Genomic DNA, 24644 nt, shown 5'->3' on the forward strand with positions numbered 1-24644 from the left:
ATTTATGACCGAAATCTGCAGAGGTGCAACACATATAAGGACAGGCCTCGAAAAGATTTACAAGTGAAAATTTTAATTACAAATTTAGAAAACATAAGTATTACAATGTGGAGGAAAGGAGCGAGATATGGGGCACTAGAAGCAGAGCTGTACCCCCTCTTGGTGTTGCCATAATGCTTTACTTTACCCATGAATTGTGACTAAAGGCAATGAGGATCTAGCTGCAAAGGTAGCAGGTACAGTATGCTGCCCAGCACTGCATTGCATCTGAGCAGAGGCCAGTTTTAGAATTTCAAAGCCACCTGAGAGGTTGACTGCTGATCAAAGCCATATTTTGCAAAGAGGACATTTGAACAAAACATAACTACTGTGCTGAACATTCTAATGTTTTGCATCCTCTGTCCCTTCAGATACATACAATACTTCCTATCACATAGAAGGACTGAGTCACAAACAGAGCCAGCCTTAAGTTTATTACCGCTGCAACATAAAATACAGTCTCGTGGTCCACATGATCTATCTCCTGTAACGGTACCTTTTGAAGTGGAACCATAGCTGGAATATCCCATTGGCAAACTGGCATCGGAAACCGTGGCGATGCGAGTACTCCCACTCACGGTTGACAATCTTGAAGGCAATGTCCTCATACGGGGGTCCAGCGTGGAAACGGAGGATGCCAAAGTCCTTGTTGTCAGGGCTGGGCTCCAGGAAGTACTGCGGTGTGGACCGCTTGTCGATGAGGTCCGGGTAGAAGATGTTGAACTTGTAGCCCTGCACAATCTTGGGCGGCGGGTTGTCAAAGTCGTAATGGGTCTGGTTGTATTTGTTCCACTCGAAGCCGGTGTGCACGCGGTTGAAGAAGCGCGGTTTGCGCGGCCGGTACTTGTCTGCCCAGAGGTACATCTTGCCCGTGAGCGGCAGCTCCACGCTGAACTGGGCCTCGTCCGCTCCCATGCCCTCTTTAGCACGGCGCACAAACGCATCCTCAGCACTCTCACTGGCATCACCTGACACAGGACACAGACAGGAGACATGATCGGGGTTAAAATAGATACAGGGATGTACAGGCTAACTGATGAGCAAGTTGTCATCATTGTTAAAGGCCCCCTTGGTAGGATTAGCTATATTTCCCCCTCTGCTGGAGCAGTTGTGCATTTCAAACTGTGGAAAAAAAGTAACGATAAAGCACATGGATTTGTTTACAAGCTAGCAAAACGGTTGGCAGAACAATGTGGATGTTACAAGGTAAGAAACGTTCAAAAAAGTTCAAACTTTTATTTGGGAGCAAAATTGTGTTAATCGTGTTTGATTTCTTGCAGCGTTACGCAGATCTGGTTAAACTTGATACATGTTTGTATTGTAAACATGCATCACCTTCAGCCAGATATGTGCAGCACTTCAAGAGGTCAAACTTGATATATACTGTAAGCATGATGTATGTACGACTCAGAGTATGTTATATTTATGATATATGCTGTAGGCATGATGTATGTATGACTGAAAGTATGTTATATGTATGATAAACACTGATGTATCGACGGAGAGTATGTTATATCAGTGTTTCCCATACATTGACTTATTTGTGGCGGCCCACCACAATATCAACATTGACCACCACACATTGATTTTCCAGGTTTTACTAAATTGTGCTTAAATCTGGTTAGCATCATAACAACGCTGTGCTAATTTGTTAAAAACTGTTGCATTTAAGTTAATTCCAACCACCTACCACCACAAATAGAATTTAATTATGTGGGAAACACTGTATATGTATGATATATATTGATGTATCGACTGAGAGTATGTTATATGAATGATATATTCTTTTTTTATTGTGACTTAATTAAATTACTGGACAAAATCCAGTGATTTAATTAAGTCACAATAAAAAAAGAAGCATCCTAATACAGAACTCATATTTACCTATATATATATATATGATTATATTGTATATGATATGTACTGTAAGTATGATGGATGTACGACTGAGAGTATGTTATATTTATGATATATACTGATGTATCGACTGAGAGTATGTTATATGAATGATATATACTGATGTATGTACGACTGAGAGTATGTTGTATGCATGATATATGCTGTAGGCATGATGTATGTACGACTGAGAGTGAACATGTGAGCTGCACAGGTACACCCACCTGTGACCTGTAACTGGCGGCGGGCGAGATGGAGGCGATGCAGGTCCTCGTCCAGCTCGATGACGTGAGCGTCCAGCGGCAGCTCAGAGTTCTGCAGCAGCACCGGGCTGTAGCGGCCCGAGTCGTATTCCGCCTGGCTCTGTTGGATGAGGTCGTCCTCTGTGAGCACTGACTCAGTCGCTCCACCCTCCTCTCCCTCGCCCTCCTTCGCTGTTGATGTGGATGGCCCGTCCTCCGCCTCCTTCTCACTCCTCGGAGCTCCCTTGTCCCCCTCCTGGTCCTCGTCGGAGGCCCCGGGCTGCGAGCTGCGGGACGGCCCCGCCTCGGCTGATGCCGCTGGCTGATCCTCTTGCATTCTGGGAACCCAACAGACAAAAACATGTCTTACACAAGAACAGGCAGTCTGCAGAGACACGGAAGCATAAGAAACACATCAACTGTGTGTATCGGTACGCAGTTTTCATCCTCTTCCAGTTTCAAGTCCTTATATGCTTGTTATGGTGTAGGAAGAAAGACAGTGAGAGAGATCGAAAAACAAAGAGAGAAGCCAGCTCACTCTTGATCATCTGGCTCCTCTTTGATGATGGGGAAGAGCGGCTCACTCTCCACTCCTTGCTCCTGTTTGAGTTTGTACAGCTTCTGCCTCAGCACCTCCTGATGGCGCTCCCTCAGCCTGCAGACACCACAAAACACACTCACACTCATTTTCACACACGGACTTACACACTTCCCATAGCACTGTGGGCATGTGTTCGTAGCCAAATTCACTGACCAATCTTCTTACGAGGAGCAAAAGTAAACATACTTTTTGAGACGACTGAAATCATGATTACATAATTGAGATTGATAGAACTAAAACACGTGTGTGCTTCCTCGATCATACCAGTACCTGTTATATACCCATTACACAATATTATACTAGTCAATTGCACTTGTCAGTTCATAACAGATACATGCCACATAGACATGATAGGACTAAGCTTAAAGGTGGCCTTTGTGAGACCAAGCATGATGTCCCCCGGTGTGAATGCATGTCACTCACCTGGCACGAGCCATGTAGACGCGCACCTGCTGCAGCAGGCTCTCCCAGTAGCCAATGTCCAGGTTGGAGCCGCCGGCGTGGATCTTGGTCTCAATGTTCAGGTGCAGGGCCTGCAGCTGGCTGTAAGTCTTCCCCCTGAACACCAGCTGGACGTCTGTGCTGACTGACGTGTTGATACCTTCGCGGCGGTCCCCTGGGAGAGGGTATGACACAATGGCTTAGAAACAACAATGCAAAACCTTTTACCGAAATATAACACGTACTATCTTGTGAATTATGTTTAATAACATTACAAGTACTTTTACATAAAGAACATTTTCCATATATAATGTGTCGGAATATTAAATGGGTTAGCCTTTATGTGCTGATGTTGACAGTACCAGGTCCTTTGCCTGAAGCTTCTAATTTGCGAAGTTTGCTGATTTCATCTTCTGTGATGGTGGTCATGTCCCTCCAGAAATCCACATTCTTGCCTTGCTCCAGCTCCATGTAAATCTGTAAAATCACATGGAAACCAGATGATAATCATTTCATATGAGCGCCTGCTACACATACACGAGACCACTGTGTACATCTCTGTAAAACCACGGGCAAATAAGTGGGCAGGTCAAAGACAGATGAACCAAGAACCCCCTGATGCCATTCACAGAGACCTGATTCATGACGGCCTCAACAGCATAAGCTATATACAGACACACACCTTTATGTCCTCCAACAGGTCATCCATGTCGGTGACGGTGAGGCCGTTAAGGAAGGTGTATGGTTCGTGCATCTCCACAGCCAGATCGTCGTCCTCGGCACTGATATATTTGGCCAGCAAGTCGATGGGCTTCGCCCGACCATCCCGGATGCGGATCTTAGACCTGCATGCACATCAATGCCCCAACATGCGTATAACAGTCAGTCTCAGGCAAGTTATTGATTTTGATAGGATTGAGCGTAGTGAGGTTCCAGGGCAGTGGGTGGCTTACCGGAGCTTGGCCTGGTGCAGGTGGAAGTTGTCCTCCTGCTCGGCCCACGTTTTGAAGTGCTCTGCCTCCTTCTCTCTCTGCAGCATCTCCAGCTCCTGCTCACGCATGGCCTTCTCGCGTTCCCGCTCCAGACGCAGCTGCTTCACCTGCAACATGCGCACCCCAAACACACCACTTCAGACCCTCAGACTGAACACACCACTGACACATTATACACAAACAAGGTTGCACATTCTAAAGTAACTTCCTCAGTATTCATGAGTAACAATACAGCAACAACAATAGTTGCAAATGATATTACGTGCAAATTACCATCACATATAAAAATGCATTAGACTAGGTTAATCATTTGCATCAAGTTTGCAAACCTTTTGAAGCTCTCTGCGATTGTCCTCTTGGATGCGTTTGTTTCTGTCCTTCAGCTCTTTCTCCTTCAAGTGTGATATTCCTTTCAACTCCAAAGCCTAATTAAGAAATCAAAAAGAAGCTTGATGTCAAGCAACACAGTGCAGTTCTTTTACCTCAAAAGAATGGCTTCAAACTGATTCTGATGCTACAATGACTATATGCCAAATCAATTCTCTGACATTGCCAATCCAATGATCAGGTAGGATTATGAACCTTTTAGTTGGTTTTGGACTGTCTTCGCACTAAAAGGCTTTGATTATTGACGACACACCAAAGAGCATAGATATCAATTTGTTCACAGTGTTGCTGTACTATTTAAAAGAGCTTTGAAACCACTCCTCTTCAAACACATTCTTTATATTGCTGCCTTGAAACAATAAAAAAGGACATCAATTGTTATATGTGACTCACTGAATACTTAATATGATTACCAGTAAATCTACAAACTATAGGTGAAATCAAATACCTTTTGCCATTTGAAAGTTCCCAACAAGTTGTTGTCACCAAAAGGATTGTCAGCATTTGTATAGCCCATGTACTCCTCACTCCAACCCATCTTCTCTCGTTTCTTCCTCTCTTTAGCTTCTTTCTTAGCCAAGCGTCTGGCCCTTTTCTCCTCAGGCGTTTCAAGAGCTTTCATCAATTCTCTCTGTTTTCTGTTCTCTTCCTTTGCACTTTGGGCCTGAGACTCCGACTTGCCACCCCTGTTGGATTCATCGGAGGATGAAGAAGAACCCGACACGGATCGTTCCCGATGATCCTCTCTGTCACGACTTCTGCCATCTCCTTTCCGGCCTCTGTCCTGCCTTTTGTCTTTGGTACTAGAGTCGTCGCTCCTGTGCCCTCTTCCTCTATCGGGACTTCTCCTCTCTCGGTCTCTGTTCCCCCACTGTCGCTCTCTGCTGGGAGATCTGCTGTCTCTATTGGCACGCCTCTTGTCATGACTACTTCCTTCACGGTGTCGTGGTCTGTCCACGCTAGAATCTGACCCAGATGGAGATACACTTCTGCTTCGTCGGGCATCTCTACTAGACTTCTTCTTGTTCTTCTTCCTCTCCTTTTTGTTCTTTCCCCTGTGGTCATTTGACTCTGCACTATGAGTAGATTGAAAACGGGGGTTAGCTGAAATTTATATTAGTTAAATGTTTCAAGTTTATTGCCATGTTCTCGATAATGCCACATCATTTATCAGTAGGCCGAATTAAACTCAAATTAGACTCTAAGGAATCTCACATTTATAGAGTGAAGTCTGAAGTGAAAAAGTGAAAATGAATAATTTTGCTCTGGTATAATAGTCAAGCACTGACTCTCTCTTATCTTCACAGAGAGGTAAAATCCAGAGGCAGGCCTGGGAAGCAATAAGACACACCAGCAACAATGTTCTCAAAAGCTTCAAAGTGTATTACAGGCATCACCAAGTGTATATCAGAGTAAAAAGTTTGTTTTGGTGCACTGGTGACAGTCAGGATAATATCTAACTAGCTAACTAGTAATGTTCAGGAGGTACTTGATGAACGGATAAATGTCCCCGAACATTATTAAGGTAAGATTATAAGATCATTAAGCTTTAGGTGACTGTGTTTGCTGGATTGCTGACTAACGGCATAAGTTACTAGCAAGCTAGTTACAACTACGTCTGTTAAACGTACCAGTTGCGTTTTTTTTGCTTTTGAATTTATTGCTAACATTAGCTATTGATAGGTGTAAACTATGGCTAACATCGTGAAATTAATGTCACTTCTCTAAGGTGCGCCGTGCTTGGCTGTCACCCGTCAAACGTGTCAAAATAAGTTATAATCTGATATTATTCGCTATCCGATTTTATGGACAATATGTGCACACCTCTTGATATTATTTTGGACAGTCCCGCATTTGATTAAAATCTGCACCCTCAGAAAAGCAAGCACGAATTGGCAAACGAAAAATCTCCGTGGAAATATCTTTTTCCCTGCAGTAAAACCCTTCAATGCAATTCATACTTTAACGTTTTTCCTTAACTAAGGAAATCATTTAAGGTATTCTGTGCAACATCCTCAGATAACAATAAACAACGCTCGATAGCTGAGAATTTAACGTTAACCTTACCTGCTTCTGTTTTTAGATCTTGGGCTTGGACTTCTCTGCCTTCTACCGCTGTAGCGGCCTGCGGACCCACTGCTGCTTTGCGAACTGTCGCTCTTGGACCGCACTCGTCTTCTGGTGTCTTTGCCCACTGAGGAATTTCTTCTTGACCTTTCATCTGAAGATTTAGATCTACTGTGAGATCTTTTCCGCTCTTTATCAGTAGAACGAGACCGTGGTCTTGATCTACGACGGCTGGACTCCATTGCTTGGCTTCCTCGAGCGCTTTTGGGTCCTTAAAGATCTATCGTCGCGTAAATAGGTTGCCTATAGTTGCATAGAAAGATATTCCGAATTTCTTGTGGTGTATATGGTATTTGAGTGGTAACATTAATTCTAGTATAGTCTAGATTTCATTTAAAAAGAGTGTTTTAATCATTACTAAGGCCATTACTGAATTCGTCTGTACCAGGAGACCTGATTTCAATCAGGCATATATGTGGTTTTCCACAATGGGACTTGAACCAGCACTGGACGCGGTAGACAATAGACATTATCTTGCTTTAGCCGATTTGTCTACTGTCTATGGATTTGGCCTGTTAAATAGGGAAATTTTAGAATGTAATGCTAAAAAGTACACTGAACATCCTATTTAACTTAAATAATTATGCAAACATGGATGCTATCTCAGAACAACGGAGGAACTAGGAAAAAAGAACATACGGAGCACGGGAGAGGACATGGTGATCATGTGCGAACAAAAATAAAATAATCGTTCGCATGTTTAAAATAAATCGTTAACACGTTAGTGTGGCTATCACAACCTCCAGTTAAGTAGCACCAGAGAGGGTTAAAGTTAGTAATCAAGGATCTTTGGTAGCACTGTAATAAATACGTAGTAGGCCTAAGGAGGCTACTCCTGAGACAAATGGGGATAGGGACAGGAAGTTAGTCTGCTTGTGTAGTAGGCTAGGCTACGTTTCCTTGATGAGCCTGTCACCCGACTGAAGTGATAGGCTAATAATATAGGCTATGAATGGGTGAACAAGATTGTGAAATTGTCCCTTCGAAAATTAATCTAGGTGTAGGCCTACCACACCACCTGAACATTCAAAATGCCAAAAATAGGTCAAAGAGATGTAGGCTAACATGATTCAGATCCCAATCACAATTTCTGTTCCTTGGTCTAGCCTTTTCTTAAGAAGAACACATTTGTTAACCCTGCAATGCATGGAATGGCAGAGGAGAACATGTCCTTATAAAACATGCATCTCCCAACACAAGTAGGCCTACTGTATTTATAAACACCCTCCAGTAATAGGTAGCACGGGATCACAATTTTCAAACAGTAACATGTGGTCTGTTAATAGGTCCAGGGTCACAGAGTTTGACCAAAACCTGTAAAATTGATTAAAAAAAAAAACATTAAAAATGAATTTTCCTTTTTCTACGTGCAAGTGGCTAAATTTTGTTCAGCAGGTCCGGAAGCTTAGGACCTCAGGTCCTACAGGTAGACAGGTCAGTACTTAGTTTGCTTACATACAAAGTGATTGCTGGGTCTGCACCCACTTTATTAAATGCTTTAATAAAGGCTTATGTTACCCCCGGCTGCTGCACTCGTCGTATGGCACTGCCACACCCACGGCAATCCAGACTTTAAAAAAAATATATATCTGTGGTCCCCCGATGGTGGAACAATCTGCTAAGTCTCATCAGAGCAGGGGCGTCCCTCTCTGTCCTCAAAAAAACTCTTGAATACACAACTTCCAAGAATACCTCCTCTCCTAGCACTTCCTACAACCTCACACACCTGAGACAAACTCTTCCCTCCTCTACCTCCGTCCTCTCCACTTATGTCTCTTCCCTTCTCTACCTCCTCTTCTACCACTTCTCCTACCACACTTGACTAGTACTTAATACAGTACAGTATGTGGCCACCCCTATCCTCTACTGACAGATGCAGTGGTAATTCCTAGCTACATGTACTCTCCTCTGAATTGTAGCTTAAATGTTATTCTATTGCTGTAGCTAAGTGGTTATGGGTCATTCTTGGCAAATGGTGCCATTTGAGGATGTAAAGTAATGTTAAAAAGTAAAAAGTTTAAAAGTGTGTGTGTGTGGGGGGGTACTGAAAGTAGAAGTACAAAATACTAGTAAAAGCTTCGAGGCCAAGTGCGATGACAACCCCCTCCCATAGCTTCCCAAGCTCACCTTATCCGGCCACAACATCCACCTCTCATCCTCAGTCACAAACCTCGGTGTCAGAATGGACCCTCACCTGACTTTTTAGGCCCACATTAAACATCTTTGCAATACCTTCTTCTTCCACCTCAGGAACATTGCAAAACTCCACCCCATACTCACTCTCCCCGATGCCGAAAAACTTTCCTGTCCACTGTCCACGCCTTTGTCTCCTCCAGGCTGGACTACTGCAACGCACTCCTCATCGGGATCCCCAGCAAAAACATCCAGCAGCTACAGTACATCCAGAACTGTGCTGCCAGGATCCTGATGGGAGTGCGGAAGTACCACCACATCACGTCCATCCTCAAATTCCTCCACTAGCTTCCTGTCCAGTACAGGATTGAATTCAAAGTTTCCCTTCTGTCCCACCAGTCCCCCCCATTCCTCCTCACGCCATCTCCGCTCTGGACAGGCCAACCTCCTCCAGCCTCTGAGGACAAGGCATCAACTATGGGCGACCGCGCCTTCTGTTCAGCTGCAGCCAGTCTGTGGAATGCTCTCCCTGTCCATCTAAGGGCCCTACAGACTGTGTTTTAAAAAAGGCCTTAAATTCTTATGCATAAGCCCCATTTTGAGTATTTTGCCCGACATTGTACATCATCTACTTAGGAGATCATTGCTCCTACATACTTTGGCCTATAATCAAATGCCTGACCTCTTTGGGAAGTTTAGGGTGTGTTCGAAACGGGTAAAGTTGCTACCTTTTAAGATATCTAACTGGGGAGCAAGGCAGCAAGTGCGGTTCGAAACCGAAAAACTGTAGTTTCTCGGACAACGATCAGAACTGTGTGATGTACTGACACAGAGTTACAGAGGCTAGAATATTATTTTCTCATTCTGCCGGATAACAAGCATCTCTGAACTGACCACATTTCAGCCCTCTAGGTCACTTGAGATGAATTATGTGCAAACGTAGATCAATGAAAACTACTCATTTTAGACCATTATTTTTTTTTTGTAAAATGCCCTATGGAAACTCCCCATAGGACTTTTGGTTATCCAAAATGCATACTGGACAATCAAATGCTTACTGCATATGAACCCCTTTGTAGAAGCATAATCTTGGTCTCAAATGAAAGGTAATACATTGAAGTTTCATGCTTGCATTTTGATTATACTTCAGGGGTTCTGATATGGAATGACTACACTAAATATGGAATAATTACAAAAAATTATAAATCTTTATAATTTCTATTTTTAATTAAATTGGTGGATACATCTGCATAACTAATATTGGATCAAATGACATGAATATTTAATTTCTATGGATTCTTGTGAATATTTCAAGACCCAATATGCTATATCTAGCATATTGTTAAAACCCATCTTTTTAGAAAAGTCTAAGAGTGAGTGGAAGGCAAAAGACCAGATATAAAAGGACTTCGAGGAAAGAGAAAAGCCCCAAAATGTTCGTCTTCTAACTCCGAGCCTGTAGGTGGCAACTATTGTATCCCTGTTGGTCTGCATCAAGGCAGCTATAGTTAGAGTAAGAACTGAAGGAGTCCAGTGTTATTAGGTGAGCCTAGATCAGGAAACATCACTAGTGCTGTCATCACATTTATCAAAGAAACACAATTAGCAAATAGGATTTAGTTGTTTTTTTTTTTTTGTTTTTTTTTTTTTGATATTTATTTATTTATTTTTTATTATTATTTATTTTATTTTATTTTTTAATGATTTTCCTTGAAATAACATCCAATTGATTGCATCTCAGTCCAGTAGATGGCGGTAATACACTTTGCCTGTAAACTGCCATAAAACCTGACAGAAGAAGAAGAAGGAGTCCAGTGAACGACAGATATGTAGCATAACCTTAGACAGGTAAACAATTCATACAGAGTAACGTTTTTATATTGTTTGATCAGCGTTGTTTATGCTGCAATGGTTGTAACACAGTGTAGTTGAACAACAGGAAAGTGGATCGATTAGCCATCATACTTGATAGCAAGTACACAGCATAATCTGGTCAAATTGTGGAAAGATGTCGGCAGTACAATCCCACGTTGCTCTTATTTTGGATGACTTGGCCAAAAAGGCTGTTGCTGAAATCATTACATTGTTTGATAACACTTTTGCTGCATTCATCGAAGAACTTTGTAAGAAACAGAATGAAATCGATCACCTTAAAAAAAAGTTGGTGTCACCGCAAGATGTGAACACGGCGGGAAACATCGTGCATGAGAAGCCTTCCGTGTTGTCTTATGGGGAATTTTCAGTCAATCTCCAAACGCCGAATGAACAAACTGATTTGGAGCCGAAATCTAGTTCTACCGTAGTCACTCAGTGGGACTTCCCTGATGAACAACAATATGATTTTGAAGGTAAGGAGTTTAGGTAAGCCATAGTCTAACGCTACGCTTTGGCTATTGTTTTTTTTTCTGGTAGCAGAGACAGAGAAGTCACACACAGAGCAGTCCAATGTTCATCATTTCAGCATAAAATACATTTTTTAATTAGAAGCATGACATGAAAAAGTACCACTCTAAGGTTTTATTCAAATTAACTTCACATGATGTGTGATTGTACTGCAGGGGTCAATGATGATAGTGAAACATCTCCGTTGACTGAGGAAGAGGTGGATGACACAGCAACAGTGTACTCGAGGGATCCTGTTGATTGCACCAGGTCTGAGTATGGGGATGGTGAATTTGGTGAGCTGGAGTTTGAATTGAAAGCAGCTGAGGTGGACCGATTAACAGAAGAAGCAGAGTCGGGTACGCTGGTGTTGCGCCATAGTCCAACCTCTAACATTCATCACCACAATGCAAATTCATCAATACCAAGAAAGAAAAAGGTTGGAAGACCAAGGAAGTCGCCCAAAATAGGTGTTGGAAGACCAAGAAAGTTGCCCAAAATTGCTGTTGCAGAGACCACAGAAACAACTATAGCAGAGACACAAGAAGTTGAGAGAATCCCAGCTAAGGATATCAGAAGAAGGAGAAAAGTAAAAGTAACCTCCACCATGACTTGCCAAGAGTGCAAGCAGGTTTTTTACCGTCCAAAGGATTTCATCAAGCACCGTTTTAGTCACAAACAGAAGCAGCTACTGACCTGTGAGTGGTGTGGGATCACCTTCCCTTTCCAGAGCCAAATGCAGAATCATATTCGTATTCATACAGGAGAGAGGCCTTTCACCTGTAATGTGTGCGACAAATCCTTTATTAGCAAAGGCCAGCTTAAATCACACATGTGGTACCACAAGTCAAAGGAAAAAGGGGAATCCTGCAGCCTGTGTGGGGCAGATTCCTTAGAATCACTTGAAGGCTACACACTTAGAAGACGTTCCACAAGACCATGTGCCAAGTGTGGCAAGGCCAAATCTGTGATTTGAGAAAGATTTGGTGAGTTGGTTATCCGGACCTCCAAAAATCCCATTATCCACTGAAGCTTGATAAATAACTGAAACGTGTAAATGAATTGTGTGTATCTTTCCATTTCTTAGTAATTTCCTTGAGACAATTGCTGCAAAATGAATTGATTTGATACTTTGTTCACTCATTCATTTATTTTTTATGAATTTCTTTCCGTCGTTTTCACAGGTGTGTTAACATTGACTGTAAGCTCAAGAGATCTTTCTTTCTCATCTAAATTCATATTAAACTAGAATGAAACTCTTGTTATGTTTGTTTACTTTCTGCAAAGATGTATTGTCTAATCAGTATATCAGCTGTCTAAGAAATGTTAATTATTCATCTCTTCTGTTTACCCATGTACAGTACATAATGAATTGTCAGCTTCCCTGATGGCAACCTAACTACAGTATTGCAAAAGGAACATAACCTTCAGCAAGAACTAGATAGCAAATCATTATTGCTAACCAGTGCTACACTTGGGTAAGGTTATACGAGAGTCATTCCGTCTCCTTTCACCCAATGCCTCTCACCTGACCATCTCAGAATTTCCTGAAAAAATTCTAGTAAAAAGATACACTTTTTAATAAGAAAAATCCAAAATATTAACTATTAGTCTACTGTTAATAGTTTTCTCATTAAAAAAAATATTGAATGAGGGGCATTTTTTTGGCATCATACTCTGAAAAGCCCTTTTTAAACAGCAATATCTGGAAAACTATCTCACCTGTAGCCTTCACAATGTCTACAGTCAATATCTGTTACTAATAGCATCCAGACATGGAATGTCAGGGGTGCAGCTCAAGTATAACCTAGAATGGTAGGCACTCTTAACTTCTTCCAAAATTTGGCTTGGTGAAATAAAATAGCACATTTGAAGAGTTGTTGAGCCCCCAGTTTTTCAGATAGAATACTTAGATTTTACAGTAAGCGTCCCTGGTACCCGGTTAAACACTACACAATTTGGTCTCTTAGATGATGATAAGTTTCACAGATATTAAGGCTCAAAAATGAAAAAAAAAAAAACCTCTTTGCCCAACTTCAGAGCCATAGTCCAAAAAACTGACAACAGGTATCAGGTCCAAACATACTTTTTTGAATGATCAAAGTCTCGTTTTTCGAAAAAGTTTAAGTGCCCACCATTCTAGGTTATACTTGATCTACACCCCTGACATTCCATGTCTGGATGCTATCAGTAACAGATATTGACTGTAAATTTGAAGGCTACAGGTGAGAGAGCTTTCCAGATGTTGCTGTTTAAAAATGGCTTTTCAGAGTATGATGTCAAAAAAATGACCCACATCCAACTACGACAGCTAGATTTGGTTAAATTCCTGTAGCTGAAGTGACAACGGCACACAGTGCATGGAATTGTTTCAGCATTAAATAGCTTGTTAGAAGTGTAACAACGTGGAATGAAATTGTGTTTCTTCAAGGTCAATGAGCAAATATAAACATAAAAAGTATTCACCCCCTGGGATATTTCCCCTTTTTCCTGCTTTTGTAAATGTAATCTTGATTTTTTTTTTTTTTTTACCATACTTTGCTATTACAGGGTGGTAGTCATCAAGTGTTGATGCGCATGATTTATTTGGCAGTCATAGTGGCTTTGAAGCATGGGGTATATGGCTTGGCTATTATACATAATCCAAGGATTTCAGTTTTCCTCCCATATAAACACTCCTCATTTTGAAATAAGGCTTGCCTACTTATGTTTTGATACTGACATGAATATTCCTATTCATTCATTAATATGATACTTAATCCCCTTTAATGATGGAAGCCATTTGAAGATAGTGTACCAGACATCCATCTTTATTGAACAACTTTTCATTCAATTTTTCACTCAATTAACAACCATGCATGCCATTCATTTCACATGAATATCATGTAAAATAATTTACAATTTTAAGTGTTCAACATACCATCAATGTTACCTTTGACATTCATAAATCAAATAGAAAGAATAGGAGTGTACGTAACACCTAACAGCTAAATACATAGTTTGTGGTCAGCTTTCGGTAGAATTTCCTGGTCCTGTAGTGGTATTCATACATCTTGGGGCCACTGTAGAGGTATGCATAACCTGCAAAATATTTAGTTGGAAAAGGTTGAAGAATTCTGAAGTTATGATCTTAGGCTAATCAACATCTGCAGGGTAACTTGTAAGACCGTTGTATTAATCCAATTCTTGCATACCTTTGAACATGAAAGCAGCAGTCACTTTTCCAGTCATCCTACGAAAACTAGCTGCCACCAGTTTAGGATATCCCTCATCCATTTTCTTCTGTATTTCATCATAGCTGCAGAGCAGAGCCAGTTGTCAGGATACAGCACAACTAATAGTCACTTTGTACTTGGAATACGTTTGATATGTTGCATATACCTGTAGTAGTGCTTGTCAACAAAGAACAATGTCTTGCTGGTGACAGGATCATGAAGTGCAGCAGTGATGTACTTCACAGAGTTTGGTAAACCCATGCTGGTTATGCTCTTGGGATATCCCTTTTCAAGGACCTGTCCATTCAGCGACCAAACCTTTTGACCTGGAGATATGTAAAGAGTTTCTATAAGCGACACTTGTTGGAGAGAGAGGTATAAACAGAAACTGTTAATGACACTGCATTGTAGCATGTAGTTTGCACCTTTGAAAATGAACACTGTCTGAGATTGTGGATTTTCGTAGGCTGCATCAATATTCTCTGGGACATCAGGGAAGTAGTTACTCATTAGGGTTAGTTGAGGATTTGGTCTCAGTGGATAACTCCGCCAGATGAATCTTCAAAAGGATTAATAAACACTTTTGTTTATGTTATGGTGTACCAAGTTTATAGACATCAGATTGGATAGGTTGATGTAGTCTAAGTCAATCTCAGTACCTGTCCTTGAAGAATATCATCTCTCCACGCAAAGTTGTGACTGCATCAAGCACCATCTTAGGATCACAGGCGTTAGGTGTAGTGGGAGGCTTAGGATCAGGGTCTTCAGGGTTCACATCGATGTTTGGGCCTGTTCCCAAGAGAGTAAACTTGTGTGTTAAGACACCGGATTGTGAGAAAACAAAATCCTAGCTAAACTGTGAGGGCTCCAAATCAATGCTTACCATAAAGAGACTGTATCCCCGTGACGTCATCTGCTGACAACACAAAATTGTCAGGATCTCTGTCAATGTACATCGGATACATGAGGGCACCAAGGTCCTGTGAATGGCCCAAGCCCAACGAGTGACCAAACTCATGGGCAGCCACCAAGAACAATATGTAACCTATGGTAAAGATACAAAGGAACATTAAACATGTTTGTTTCACAAGTTAAGTGTTCAGCAAATATAACGAGAAAAAATCTTAGGCAATAAATTATTATATAGTTATATGTAAAAGAATTTACCACGAGAGGAACGGTAAGTGAAAGTCTCATCATCATCAAAATGTGCATCGCCTCCAGTTCCAGCAGATGGTGCAAATGCATGAGCTAAAGTATTACCTGGCCCATCGAAAGGGTAGAAATCACCATGATCTGAAAGCAGAATAGGAGGCAGAGAATCAACATTTTGCTGACCCTGTGTCAGTTCAAGATGCTACACAATATTGACTGTTGTCAATAGCCTATGTGATGAATGCATATGATCTGATTATCTGATCATTGTTCACACATATTTTAAGCAAAGTTGTAGGTGTGTTAATGTTAATTTAAGTAATTTTCTACATACAATGTGTTCATGCCAGCTAATTTAGCTTTTTAGGTAATTTATCCAGAAGGGTGTGGAAAATCATCTGGGGTGTTATTGATGTTATAAAAAACATGTTTTACCTCTTTTACCAAAGGACACCATGATATCCGCTATGCCACTGTGGATGCGGGTAAATCTCAGGGGGGTAACTTTTGCCCACACTTGTAGTGCTCTTTCAATGGTGTCATCCACTTCAGCCACAGTCATATCAGGTGTGTAGTTTTCAATTCTAAAAACAATCAATGCATTAAGGGTCACCATACATTCAGTGCTGTTATATGAACAAACCAGCTATTTTCAAATGCATTTCACCTGTATGTTAACTTGTTGGAGTTCCATTTGAGCCCTTCACCAAAAATGGAATATTCAGCAACATCAGGAACTCCACAGCGAGGCTTTTTCATGGCCTCCAGAGTTTCAGAGTTCAGCTTTCCCGTCACACGGAGTCCAAGAAACTGTTGCATCTCACGTAGTTTCAGTTCCTGCAGGTTTGTTTTGTGCCAGGGAACTGGATCTTCTGGCTCTTGCAAGTCATAGAATCGTTTCAGGTACCTCTGTAAAAGAGACAGAAAAATGTCAACTATCAAAAGTTGTCAGTGCTTTTGACTGTTGCCAGCCTTCACAGAACTTTCTGCATACTGCACCTCTGCCATGTCCTCATCTTGCTTGTTAAGAGCTGTTGATATTGGACTGGAGTGAGCTGCAATCACCAGACTGAGCAGGACACACAGAGTGGGATTCTTCATGGTGCTTTGGTCTTCCACAGGTTACTGCTGCTCTTGTTTTTCTGCCAGGTTTTTATACACTTGAGCAGGAACTATTAAGCCACTCTGTGGGTTTGTGTCACATGAATAGCCTTTAGTCATCAGCATCCTGTCTAACAACACACCCACCTAATAAAGGTTTGTGACAAAATGATATCTGCCAAAATGCTATTTGTCAGAAACGGAAATATCAAATATGGGCATACTCTGACCTATAACCAAGATGAAGTCTCACAATAGGTAATTTCATAACAATATATTACAATATAACACATTTTCTATACATTCAACAATAAAAAAAAACAACTAACCACATGGAAATGCCTATTTCTTACATTTTGAATTATACTTGACAAATGGACTAAAATTCAAAGAGAATCCCACAGACGGCAGTAAAATAATCAAGAAAACTTGGATGTCAATTACTTTGTTTTGTCAAAGTCCAGATGCAAGCAATTCAGGTAGCACCACATCATTGAAGAAAGGGCCAGTTAGTATTAGGGGTTTTTGATGTTCATTTGTGGACAACAAGGATTAATCAAAGAATTGTGAAACAATCAATACCTATGTCTTGTGGTGAGGAAAATTAGGGGCTAATCATTGGTGAGGAATTATCACGATATACAGAGCCCTATTTCTCATTTTCACTGGCTTACTAAGGCACTGCACCTTGGTTTTCAGATGTCAGTGGTGGTGTCACACAGTGTAAGAAGTGTTTATACCTCTAGAACTTGATGATAGTGTTATGATACGTTATATCTCTGGGAATCTCCCTCTACTCCCAACCCACAAGATCTCGCACTCCTACTTTATGTCATAGTGAATCACCCGTCAAGTCCACAGTATGTTTACTCATGATAAAGAGGAAGTATATGACAGCATATCAGACCAGGGCTGTCTGTGATATACTAATGGACACACTGATTCAACTGTGTTCACCATTGCCTTGCACTACAGTGCCTATAAATGGAATCTTTGGCCTTTTTTTACAATATTTTACAAAAATCTGGGTACTGCATGCAATTTTACTCCATTTTTCTTTGCAAAACTGCTTAAGCCAAAAAAAAAGTTGGAAGGGGATCAGCCAATTTTCGCCAGAGTTACACTTTAACAGGGGTGACTATTTATGAAATAACTTATTTTTGCATTATATATTTTTTAATTAATTAACATTACTTTGTAGAAATCTGCTTTCACTTTGACATTAAAGAGGATATCTTTGTAAATTATTGTAAAAAGTGGCAAATTAAATTCCATTTATTAAAGCAATAAAAGGGGAAATATCCAAGAGGGGTGAATACTTTTTATAGGCACTGTATATGAAACAAACTAACAACCAATGTAGTGCATATGCTAAACTTTTATACCATGGGAGCAAGTTGCCATGCATTGTAATAAAATAAACAAAATAACGTTTATCTCCGCTTTGTTTATTTGTGACAGGAAGCGTGATATTGTGTGATGACGTTTGTTAATAGTGGAAATTCCAAATGCACTTCCCACAAGTGACTGCAACAGTCACTGAAAATAGAAGCATTTACAGCCAAAAGACCTATTATTGGCCCATGCAAGTTCATTTACAGCCAAAAGACCTATTATTGGCCCATGCAAGTTCTTGCTTGGTATACGTAACTACAGCCGTGGCCAGATTTGTACCCTACATTTTTCTAATTTGAAACTTTTTACTCTTAATTTAACAGAAGATTTTAGATAATAAAATAAAGTGAAAATGGCACGAACAAAAATTATGGTAGGCTACCCTTTACCTAATTGTTATGACCCCCTGTGCCCTATTCAGGCCTGTGCACCAATGACTCACACCTGGTTAGAGGGTTTGGCTATATAAGGGGTTGTCTGTCTCTGTCTCTCATATTGCTCAACTGTTTCTATTTCCTCTGAGGCTCTCCCACAGACATCAGCACTCTTTCTTAATCTCTTACTCGTATCTCAGCATATACTGGCACTTGCATTACCTAAATCATCATATTCTCCCCCTAGACATCTTATTCTTCACCACAGTTCTTTAACATGTTTTTATACTTTCAAATATATTTTGGTTAACTTTATTACTGTTGTCTGCATTACTTTTATGCTATTATGAACAATCCATGACAAGTGTGTTGGATAGTATTCAGAGACATTGCCAAAAACTGTTTTCTGTAGTTTCTAATGAAATTTCTATATTTATCAACAGGTAGTTTGACCCATCTTTCTGAGCTGTTTCAACTCTCAAGGTTAAAGGGTGCCTTCTTCAAACAACATGTTTAAGCTCTTTGTTCAATAGTAAGGTTCATATGGTTTTTTCTTAGCCATTCCTGCATGCTTAGTTGTGTATTTTGTGTCATTATCCTGTTGGAGGACCCATAACTTGAGGCCTAGCTTTCTGACATTGAGCAGTGTTTCACTCCAGGATGCCTTGAGTCTTGTGATTTTATTGTTCCAAACACAAATGATGGCACCCTGTGCCAGATGCAGCAAAGCATCCTTCAGCAGTGGAGCATCTTTCAGCAGTGCTGTATCTTGACCTAGAATTAAGCTTGGACTTTGGACTTTGGCTTGGATTATTTTGCTGTTTGTGTAACATTATACCACTATACTTCTTTGCAATCGGGGGTTGATTTTCTTTTTGTGGCCGCATCCAGGGAGGATGGCTAAATCAGCCCGAAACCAAAGTCCCTCAACTCAGCGGCCATATTGCAACGGATTTTGGGCACTTATTTCGGGCAGAACTGCACGTGCGCAAGGCTTCACGAAACCAACCTTGCTCCAGCGGCACATGATTGTCACAATGTATTCACATGTCGACTTTTTTGCCGCGCAAGGGGCGGGATATATTTAGACAACTGCCATATTGGCATTACAAATTAACCCCATGCATTTTTATGGAGGATTTTTTGAGTGCCGTGTCTCCTCATTAGAAAGTCTCTTCTTAAACTTCATAATATTTGCAACAATACTCACAATAACATCAAGCTGCTAGTTTACCTTCAACATGCTGGTCTATATTTTTTCTCCTCAGACAACTCCGCTTTCTTTTTTCAGAAGTGTTACAACGATACCAAGAGACCACATTTTCCATTCAAATAGGCTGAAAAACTGAATACAACATCGAATACATGACAATTAAGGTGAAACAGTTTGTTTGAAACATCATATGATCCAATGACTTGTAATCTGGCCTTTGTAAAATTATACAATATATTGCCTAAACAATATATTTTCATGATTTCTTTGTTTTACATAAGTGTGCAAGTATGAGAAAATTGCTTTTCATTTCATCACTTTTTATGAGTTGTTTCTTACAGCCTCACAGCATGTTTGTTAGTGAATATTCAAGCAAACCATGTTAATATTTAGTCTTAAACGAATGTGTAACTGTAAGGCATGATTAATACAATAATTGTGACACAGAGGGAAAACAAAGATTGCAAAAGAACAAACAGTGGAATAATTCCAGAGGGAATTCAATCCCTATTAATTATAGGCTAAACAAATAGGCAAAACAACGCATATAAGTGTGAATAATTGGAACAAACTACCATTAATTTTCAAGAAAATGCAAGATGTGAGATGTGTTTTGGGCAGGTGGAAGAGCTGGGGATGGGACAGGTGAATAATTGTAAACACTGGTGTCAATCAATGAAATCATCTGTTAGAGGTGTGTAATAAGCCCAGTGGTTACAGTGATTTTAGAATAGCTAAGGGGGCTTAAGGCAAAAAGCAAAGTCCCTACTCTCACTGTTTTTTGTGACCTATATGTCCTTGTAGGGCCATTTGCATTAATAAAAGCATTATCATGTATATGTCATGAAGTTAATGCTTAGAAATTTCAGTGGACTTTGTTTTTTTCTGTCAGGATTTATAAGTGTGTAGTAGCCTACGCACTTTAAAAGATAAGGAGACTTGACATTCCATTATATCTGACATTTGCTAATTTCTTTTGATGATGATTGATCAGTACTGTCTTGTCAGATTGATCATATTGTTTGAGCATATCTGTTTGTTCTTCTCTACTGTGACAGTATGAGTAACATCAAGCTAAGACAGGTCAGAGTAGAATATAATTTCCAACAAATGGGCCTACTGAGGATTCTTGCAAATTAGATCTAAGTGATTTTCTTCCATTCCAATAGATGGCAATATGTAGCCATCCTGGTGATGTTGCTGTCCACGGAAACGCCAAGGAAATCAACATCAACATAGGCTACGCATTTCTTAGCAAATTTTCTGAATTTAAGTGTCTGGAAATAAAGGACGACGTCTGATGAAAACAGTTCAAGAAAGTCGAAAATGTCTGCCAGTACTACTTTCCAGACACAGATAACTGCTATAATGGAGGTTCTAGCAAAAGCCGCTATAGCAGAAATAAGCAAACTTGTAGAGGATGACCATGTAGTAATAAGACTGGAGATGTGTCGGAGAGAAAATGAGATTGAGACTCTGAAGAAAAGATTATTTTTCACAGAAAGAGACCTTAGGAAAGCCCAGCGAGCTGCCATACGCGTGATTCCTGAACGGGTGTCTGTCGGTATCCAGGTAGAAAGACCTGGCGATGGTAAGATGAACTGTTACAGAGTAGCTAGCTAACGTTGCTATTGTATTATTAGTGCGTGTTGTATTGTTATAGGCCTAGCCCACTATGCTGCTACATAAAGCATTATTGATGATTAAGTTGTTTTTAGCGTTTTTTCATAGATGGTAATGCCTGTGTTTTGTGCGTTCCTTTAGAATATCCTGTTGTGAATTCTTACACAGTTACGCAAGAGACCGTTCCAAAAGAAGAGGGGAAAACATCAATAGAAGATCAAATGACACCATTTATACATGATGGGGACAGAGAGGTGTTGCATAATCTGCCTCAGCTAACACACAACAGTGGGGATATCATAGTGTCGGATTTTACATTGAAAAGAGAGCCAGAGGAAGTTCAAGTAGGCCAGACACCCAGTCTTTCAGACTGTGAACATAGGTCTAAGGGCATACAGTCTGATGGTGGAGCAATAGACACACTGGCACAGTCTTGGCCATCCTTTGATGAAACACACTGTCAGGTGGAAGATGAGGATCCAGGCTGCTCTTACAACACTGAGCAGAACAGTTCCTCTGAAGCACACCTGTTCGCTGTAGGCCCCGAGGATGGCTCAGGGGATTTCCCAGAGGATTTACACCTTGATCTGTTTAATTCAGTGTCTGTGAAAGAAGAGGGTGGTTGCATGTCTATCTCTCAAAACTTCCCAGAGACTGTTGTTCAAAGTAAAGATGGACACCCCAAAGAGACAGTGGACATGGCAGCAGTCCAGCCACAGGCACACTCAGTCCCAAGAACAGACAAGGGAAGCACTTCTTTTTCACTCAACATGGCCACACATCTCACAGTGGCTTCACATGGGAGACCCACATTCATACCCACTGACTCACAAACACACACCACACATGCAGCCTTGGGCTCACACATACACACCTCACAGATCTCCTCTCATTCACAGGCCCCCACCAATTCACACACTCCCTCTCCATACACACACAGCCTCCCGCCCAGTCGCCACCTGGTCATGAGACCCAGGACGCCTGGCCTGATGCACCGGCGAAGCAGCATCGGCATGAACGCCAGCTCCCACCACCGCGTTTTCATCTGCTCGCTGTGCGGCAAGAGCTACCCCCGCTTCTGCCAGCTGGAGGCGCACCAGCGCAGCCACACCGGCGTCAAGCCCTACCGCTGCACGGAGTGCGGCAAGCGCTTCACGCAGAAGACGCGCCTGAAGACGCACCAGAGTGTCCACACGGGCGAGCGGCCCTTCAGCTGCAGGCTGTGTGGGAAGAGGTTCAACCGGCAGGACAACTGCCTGAGGCATGAGAGATTCCACAGAGCCAAGAACCCTTCCTCCAGACTCGGCATGGGAAGAGGCTTGTCCAGCTGAAACACACTGTTGACATAGAAGCTGATTTTTTATTATTATTTTCTAAGCATAGGTCTGACTTGACTTAACCAAAATATTTGGTGCAAAAACTCGTTTTGTTCTTTGGTTAGGGGGAGGCTGATGCCCCAAAGGGATATAAGTGGACAAAATCTTACCAGCCTGCAATCCAATAGTAAAGTGCTTAATTGAACAAGAAACATTTTCAGCATTTATAATGGGTGCTTACCACAGGTTTAGAAGTTGTGTGATCTCAGATGTAACAATGAATTGATATTGTAAAGAATAACAGACATATGGGTCAGTCGTTTTTGTTGTGAACATGGAAATGCTTCTAGACCTTCTATAATAGCATATTTTAAGAGCAGTGTTCCTGTGTGTGTGGATATTGATAACTTAGGGGTGTTTGTTCAGAATTTAGAGAGCCTGACATGTTTAAAGCTGCAGTTGGCAAGTATGACAGATTGAGGGGACTTAGCCAACATTTTTTATGTTTACAACTCCCATGCCCCACTACCACGGAGCACCCTCTCATCGAGTTTGTGCTCATCAGTGCGCACCAGACTGTCAGATGTCACACAGCCCTGCTCTGATTGGACCAGAAGAACCGGGAGCTGTGGATTTTTACAAAACAAATAACAGGCTCTAGGTGGAGGTAGAAGTGCGTTTTTTTTTTAAAACCGGCTGATTTATGTTGTTCTGTCGGAGCATAGTGCCGGTTTCAGTGAATATGATCAAAAAAATCTTGCCAACTGTAGCTTTAACAGACAAGAAAGGGGTGAAATGTTTGTACAGTGCATAGTAATTCAGGAACACTGTTTACTTATCATGCCTTTGGAGGTATATTTTCAATTTAAGCCAAGAAGCATGTTATTAATTTTTTGTCAACAAAATCATTTCTACACGTTGAAGGTTGTCAGGTTTCAATAATGAATAATATAAATAAACTAATTTCTGGGTGAAACCCTGTGTGCCTGTATAAGTAGAGGTCATTTTGTAATTCAGCTGTCAGAACAAGACAGAAACAGTGCCTTGGTAAATATAAACGTCCAATATTTTCCCTGCATGAAGACATTTCTGTGCATGTTACTGAATAAAAAAGGTATAAAGAATAAGAGATAGGTGTGTAAGGACGTTTTAGAAAAATTAAAGTCCAGATGAGGACATGTGGGTCAAGACTGAAACAGATGTTTGTGATGTCAGAGCCTTTAATTAAGATGTGGTGTTTCATGAGGGTGCAGTTGATACATAGCTAGAAGTTGTGTTCTGTGCTTTTTAATTAAATCATTGTATCCAGTACATTTCAGATCAGGAGTCCAGGGGAGGGATTGGGAGAGTTGGGGGTAACTCGTCGAGTATGAACCCAGATAGGTGAGCGTAGGATTTGGATACAAACCAGGGCAATGGTGTCTGTTGTGTTGCACACCATAGAACTGCACAGCTCAATCTCAGTCCCCTGGATACTGATTGCGTTACTACTGTGCCATCTGAGAATTTTTGGATGTGATGGCTGTTATAAGAGAAGTTTGCCATGTACAGGGCAGTTTCCTGTGGAGCACCTCTACTGTGTTGTGCTGTCACTCTGGTCTGTTGGTGGGATGTTCAGGATGCTGATCCACCCTCATTTTCTTATTGAAATCACTGGAGAAACAAAACATGATTCTCACATTGCTTTAGTTTTCCAAGGTGGGACATGTATCATTGCTCATGTAGAGGACTGCATTGTCCACCCCAACGCTTGGTTGGTGGGTGACCTGTGGAGGGCCCATAGAATTTAGCAGGTGCCTGAGGTGTGCAAGAATAAGCCTTCCCAGTGTCATAGATGTGATATCCGAGTTGGTCTGTGATCATTCAGTTCCATTGGGTGCACAGACTTACCTAATCCTATTTACCATCAAAAACAAAATGACAAACGAAATGGCAACCTTTTTGTGCAAAAAACATTCCTAACAGATCAGCCTCCGTGAGCATTTCACTGGGGTCATCAAGCAGCCATCTTC

At 41.1% G+C, this 24644-nt stretch overlaps 4 protein-coding genes across 6 annotated transcripts; 2 read left to right on the top strand and 2 right to left on the bottom strand.

The window, feature by feature from the left end:
• Nucleotides 1–56: 56 nt before the first annotated feature.
• cactin lies at nt 57–6926 on the bottom strand. The gene is made up of 10 exons (XM_048245470.1): nt 6666–6926; nt 5047–5674; nt 4541–4636; nt 4173–4318; nt 3902–4064; nt 3582–3696; nt 3202–3394; nt 2716–2832; nt 2160–2515; nt 57–1007 (listed from the first exon to the last, which is right to left on the bottom strand). The coding sequence occupies exons 1-10, from the start codon at nt 6905–6907 to the stop codon at nt 517–519; spliced, it is 2547 nt and encodes an 848-aa protein (XP_048101427.1). The 5' UTR covers nt 6908–6926; the 3' UTR covers nt 57–516.
• Nucleotides 6927–10635: 3709 nt separating this feature from the next.
• LOC125301278 (zinc finger protein 200-like) lies at nt 10636–12501 on the top strand. Its single transcript, XM_048253739.1, has 2 exons — nt 10636–11206; nt 11417–12501. The coding sequence occupies exons 1-2, from the start codon at nt 10867–10869 to the stop codon at nt 12214–12216; spliced, it is 1140 nt and encodes a 379-aa protein (XP_048109696.1). The 5' UTR covers nt 10636–10866; the 3' UTR covers nt 12217–12501.
• A 1553-nt stretch (nt 12502–14054) lies between these two features.
• On the bottom strand, nt 14055–16814 carry LOC125300628 (collagenase 3-like). Of its 2 annotated transcripts, none has more exons than XM_048252685.1 (10): nt 16610–16810; nt 16278–16519; nt 16046–16194; nt 15623–15751; nt 15339–15500; nt 15115–15244; nt 14881–15014; nt 14622–14781; nt 14435–14538; nt 14055–14321 (listed from the first exon to the last, which is right to left on the bottom strand). In XM_048252685.1, exons 1-10 carry the CDS (start codon nt 16709–16711, stop codon nt 14221–14223), a joined length of 1413 nt encoding a protein of 470 aa, XP_048108642.1. In that variant the 5' UTR covers nt 16712–16810; the 3' UTR covers nt 14055–14220. The 2 variants fall into 2 exon arrangements, with proteins under 2 accessions (XP_048108642.1, XP_048108649.1); XM_048252692.1 differs by having other exon boundaries at nt 14205–14321; nt 14435–14522; nt 16610–16814.
• A 4098-nt stretch (nt 16815–20912) lies between these two features.
• LOC125293373 (zinc finger protein 691-like) lies at nt 20913–22924 on the top strand. Of its 2 annotated transcripts, none has more exons than XM_048241635.1 (2): nt 20913–21284; nt 21458–22924. In XM_048241635.1, the coding sequence occupies exons 1-2, from the start codon at nt 21020–21022 to the stop codon at nt 22645–22647; spliced, it is 1455 nt and encodes a 484-aa protein (XP_048097592.1). In that variant the 5' UTR covers nt 20913–21019; the 3' UTR covers nt 22648–22924. The 2 variants fall into 2 exon arrangements, with proteins under 2 accessions (XP_048097592.1, XP_048098388.1); XM_048242431.1 differs by having other exon boundaries at nt 21485–22924.
• The last annotated feature ends 1720 nt before the right edge of the window (nt 22925–24644 follow it).

This window comes from Alosa alosa, chromosome 1, assembly GCF_017589495.1.
Source record: "Alosa alosa isolate M-15738 ecotype Scorff River chromosome 1, AALO_Geno_1.1, whole genome shotgun sequence".
Taxonomy (NCBI): Eukaryota; Metazoa; Chordata; class Actinopteri; order Clupeiformes; family Clupeidae; genus Alosa; species Alosa alosa.

Bases quoted from the DNA above. Each gene is read 5' to 3' on its own strand.
- LOC125300628 (XM_048252685.1), bottom strand. From the start codon at position 16,711: ATGAAGAATCCCACTCTGTGTGTCCTGCTCAGTCTGGTGATTGCAGCT. The intron at 16,520-16,609 runs GTGCAGTATGCA...TCTCTTTTACAG, and splicing joins AAGATGAGGACATGGCAGAG to AGGTACCTGAAACGATTCTA. The intron at 15,015-15,114 runs GTACTGAGATTG...ATCCTTTTGAAG, and splicing joins ATGATATTCTTCAAGGACAG to ATTCATCTGGCGGAGTTATC.
- cactin (XM_048245470.1), bottom strand. From the start codon at position 6,907: ATGGAGTCCAGCCGTCGTAGATCAAGACCACGGTCTCGTTCTACTGAT. The intron at 4,319-4,540 runs GTTTGCAAACTT...CGCATGTTGCAG, and splicing joins ATCGCAGAGAGCTTCAAAAG to GTGAAGCAGCTGCGTCTGGA. The intron at 1,008-2,159 runs GTGGGTGTACCT...GTCCTGTGTCAG, and splicing joins CCGCCAGTTACAGGTCACAG to GTGATGCCAGTGAGAGTGCT.
- LOC125293373 (XM_048241635.1), top strand. From the start codon at position 21,020: ATGTCTGCCAGTACTACTTTCCAGACACAGATAACTGCTATAATGGAG. The intron at 21,285-21,457 runs GTAAGATGAACT...GCGTTCCTTTAG, and splicing joins GGTAGAAAGACCTGGCGATG to AATATCCTGTTGTGAATTCT.
- LOC125301278 (XM_048253739.1), top strand. From the start codon at position 10,867: ATGTCGGCAGTACAATCCCACGTTGCTCTTATTTTGGATGACTTGGCC. The intron at 11,207-11,416 runs GTAAGGAGTTTA...ATTGTACTGCAG, and splicing joins ACAACAATATGATTTTGAAG to GGGTCAATGATGATAGTGAA.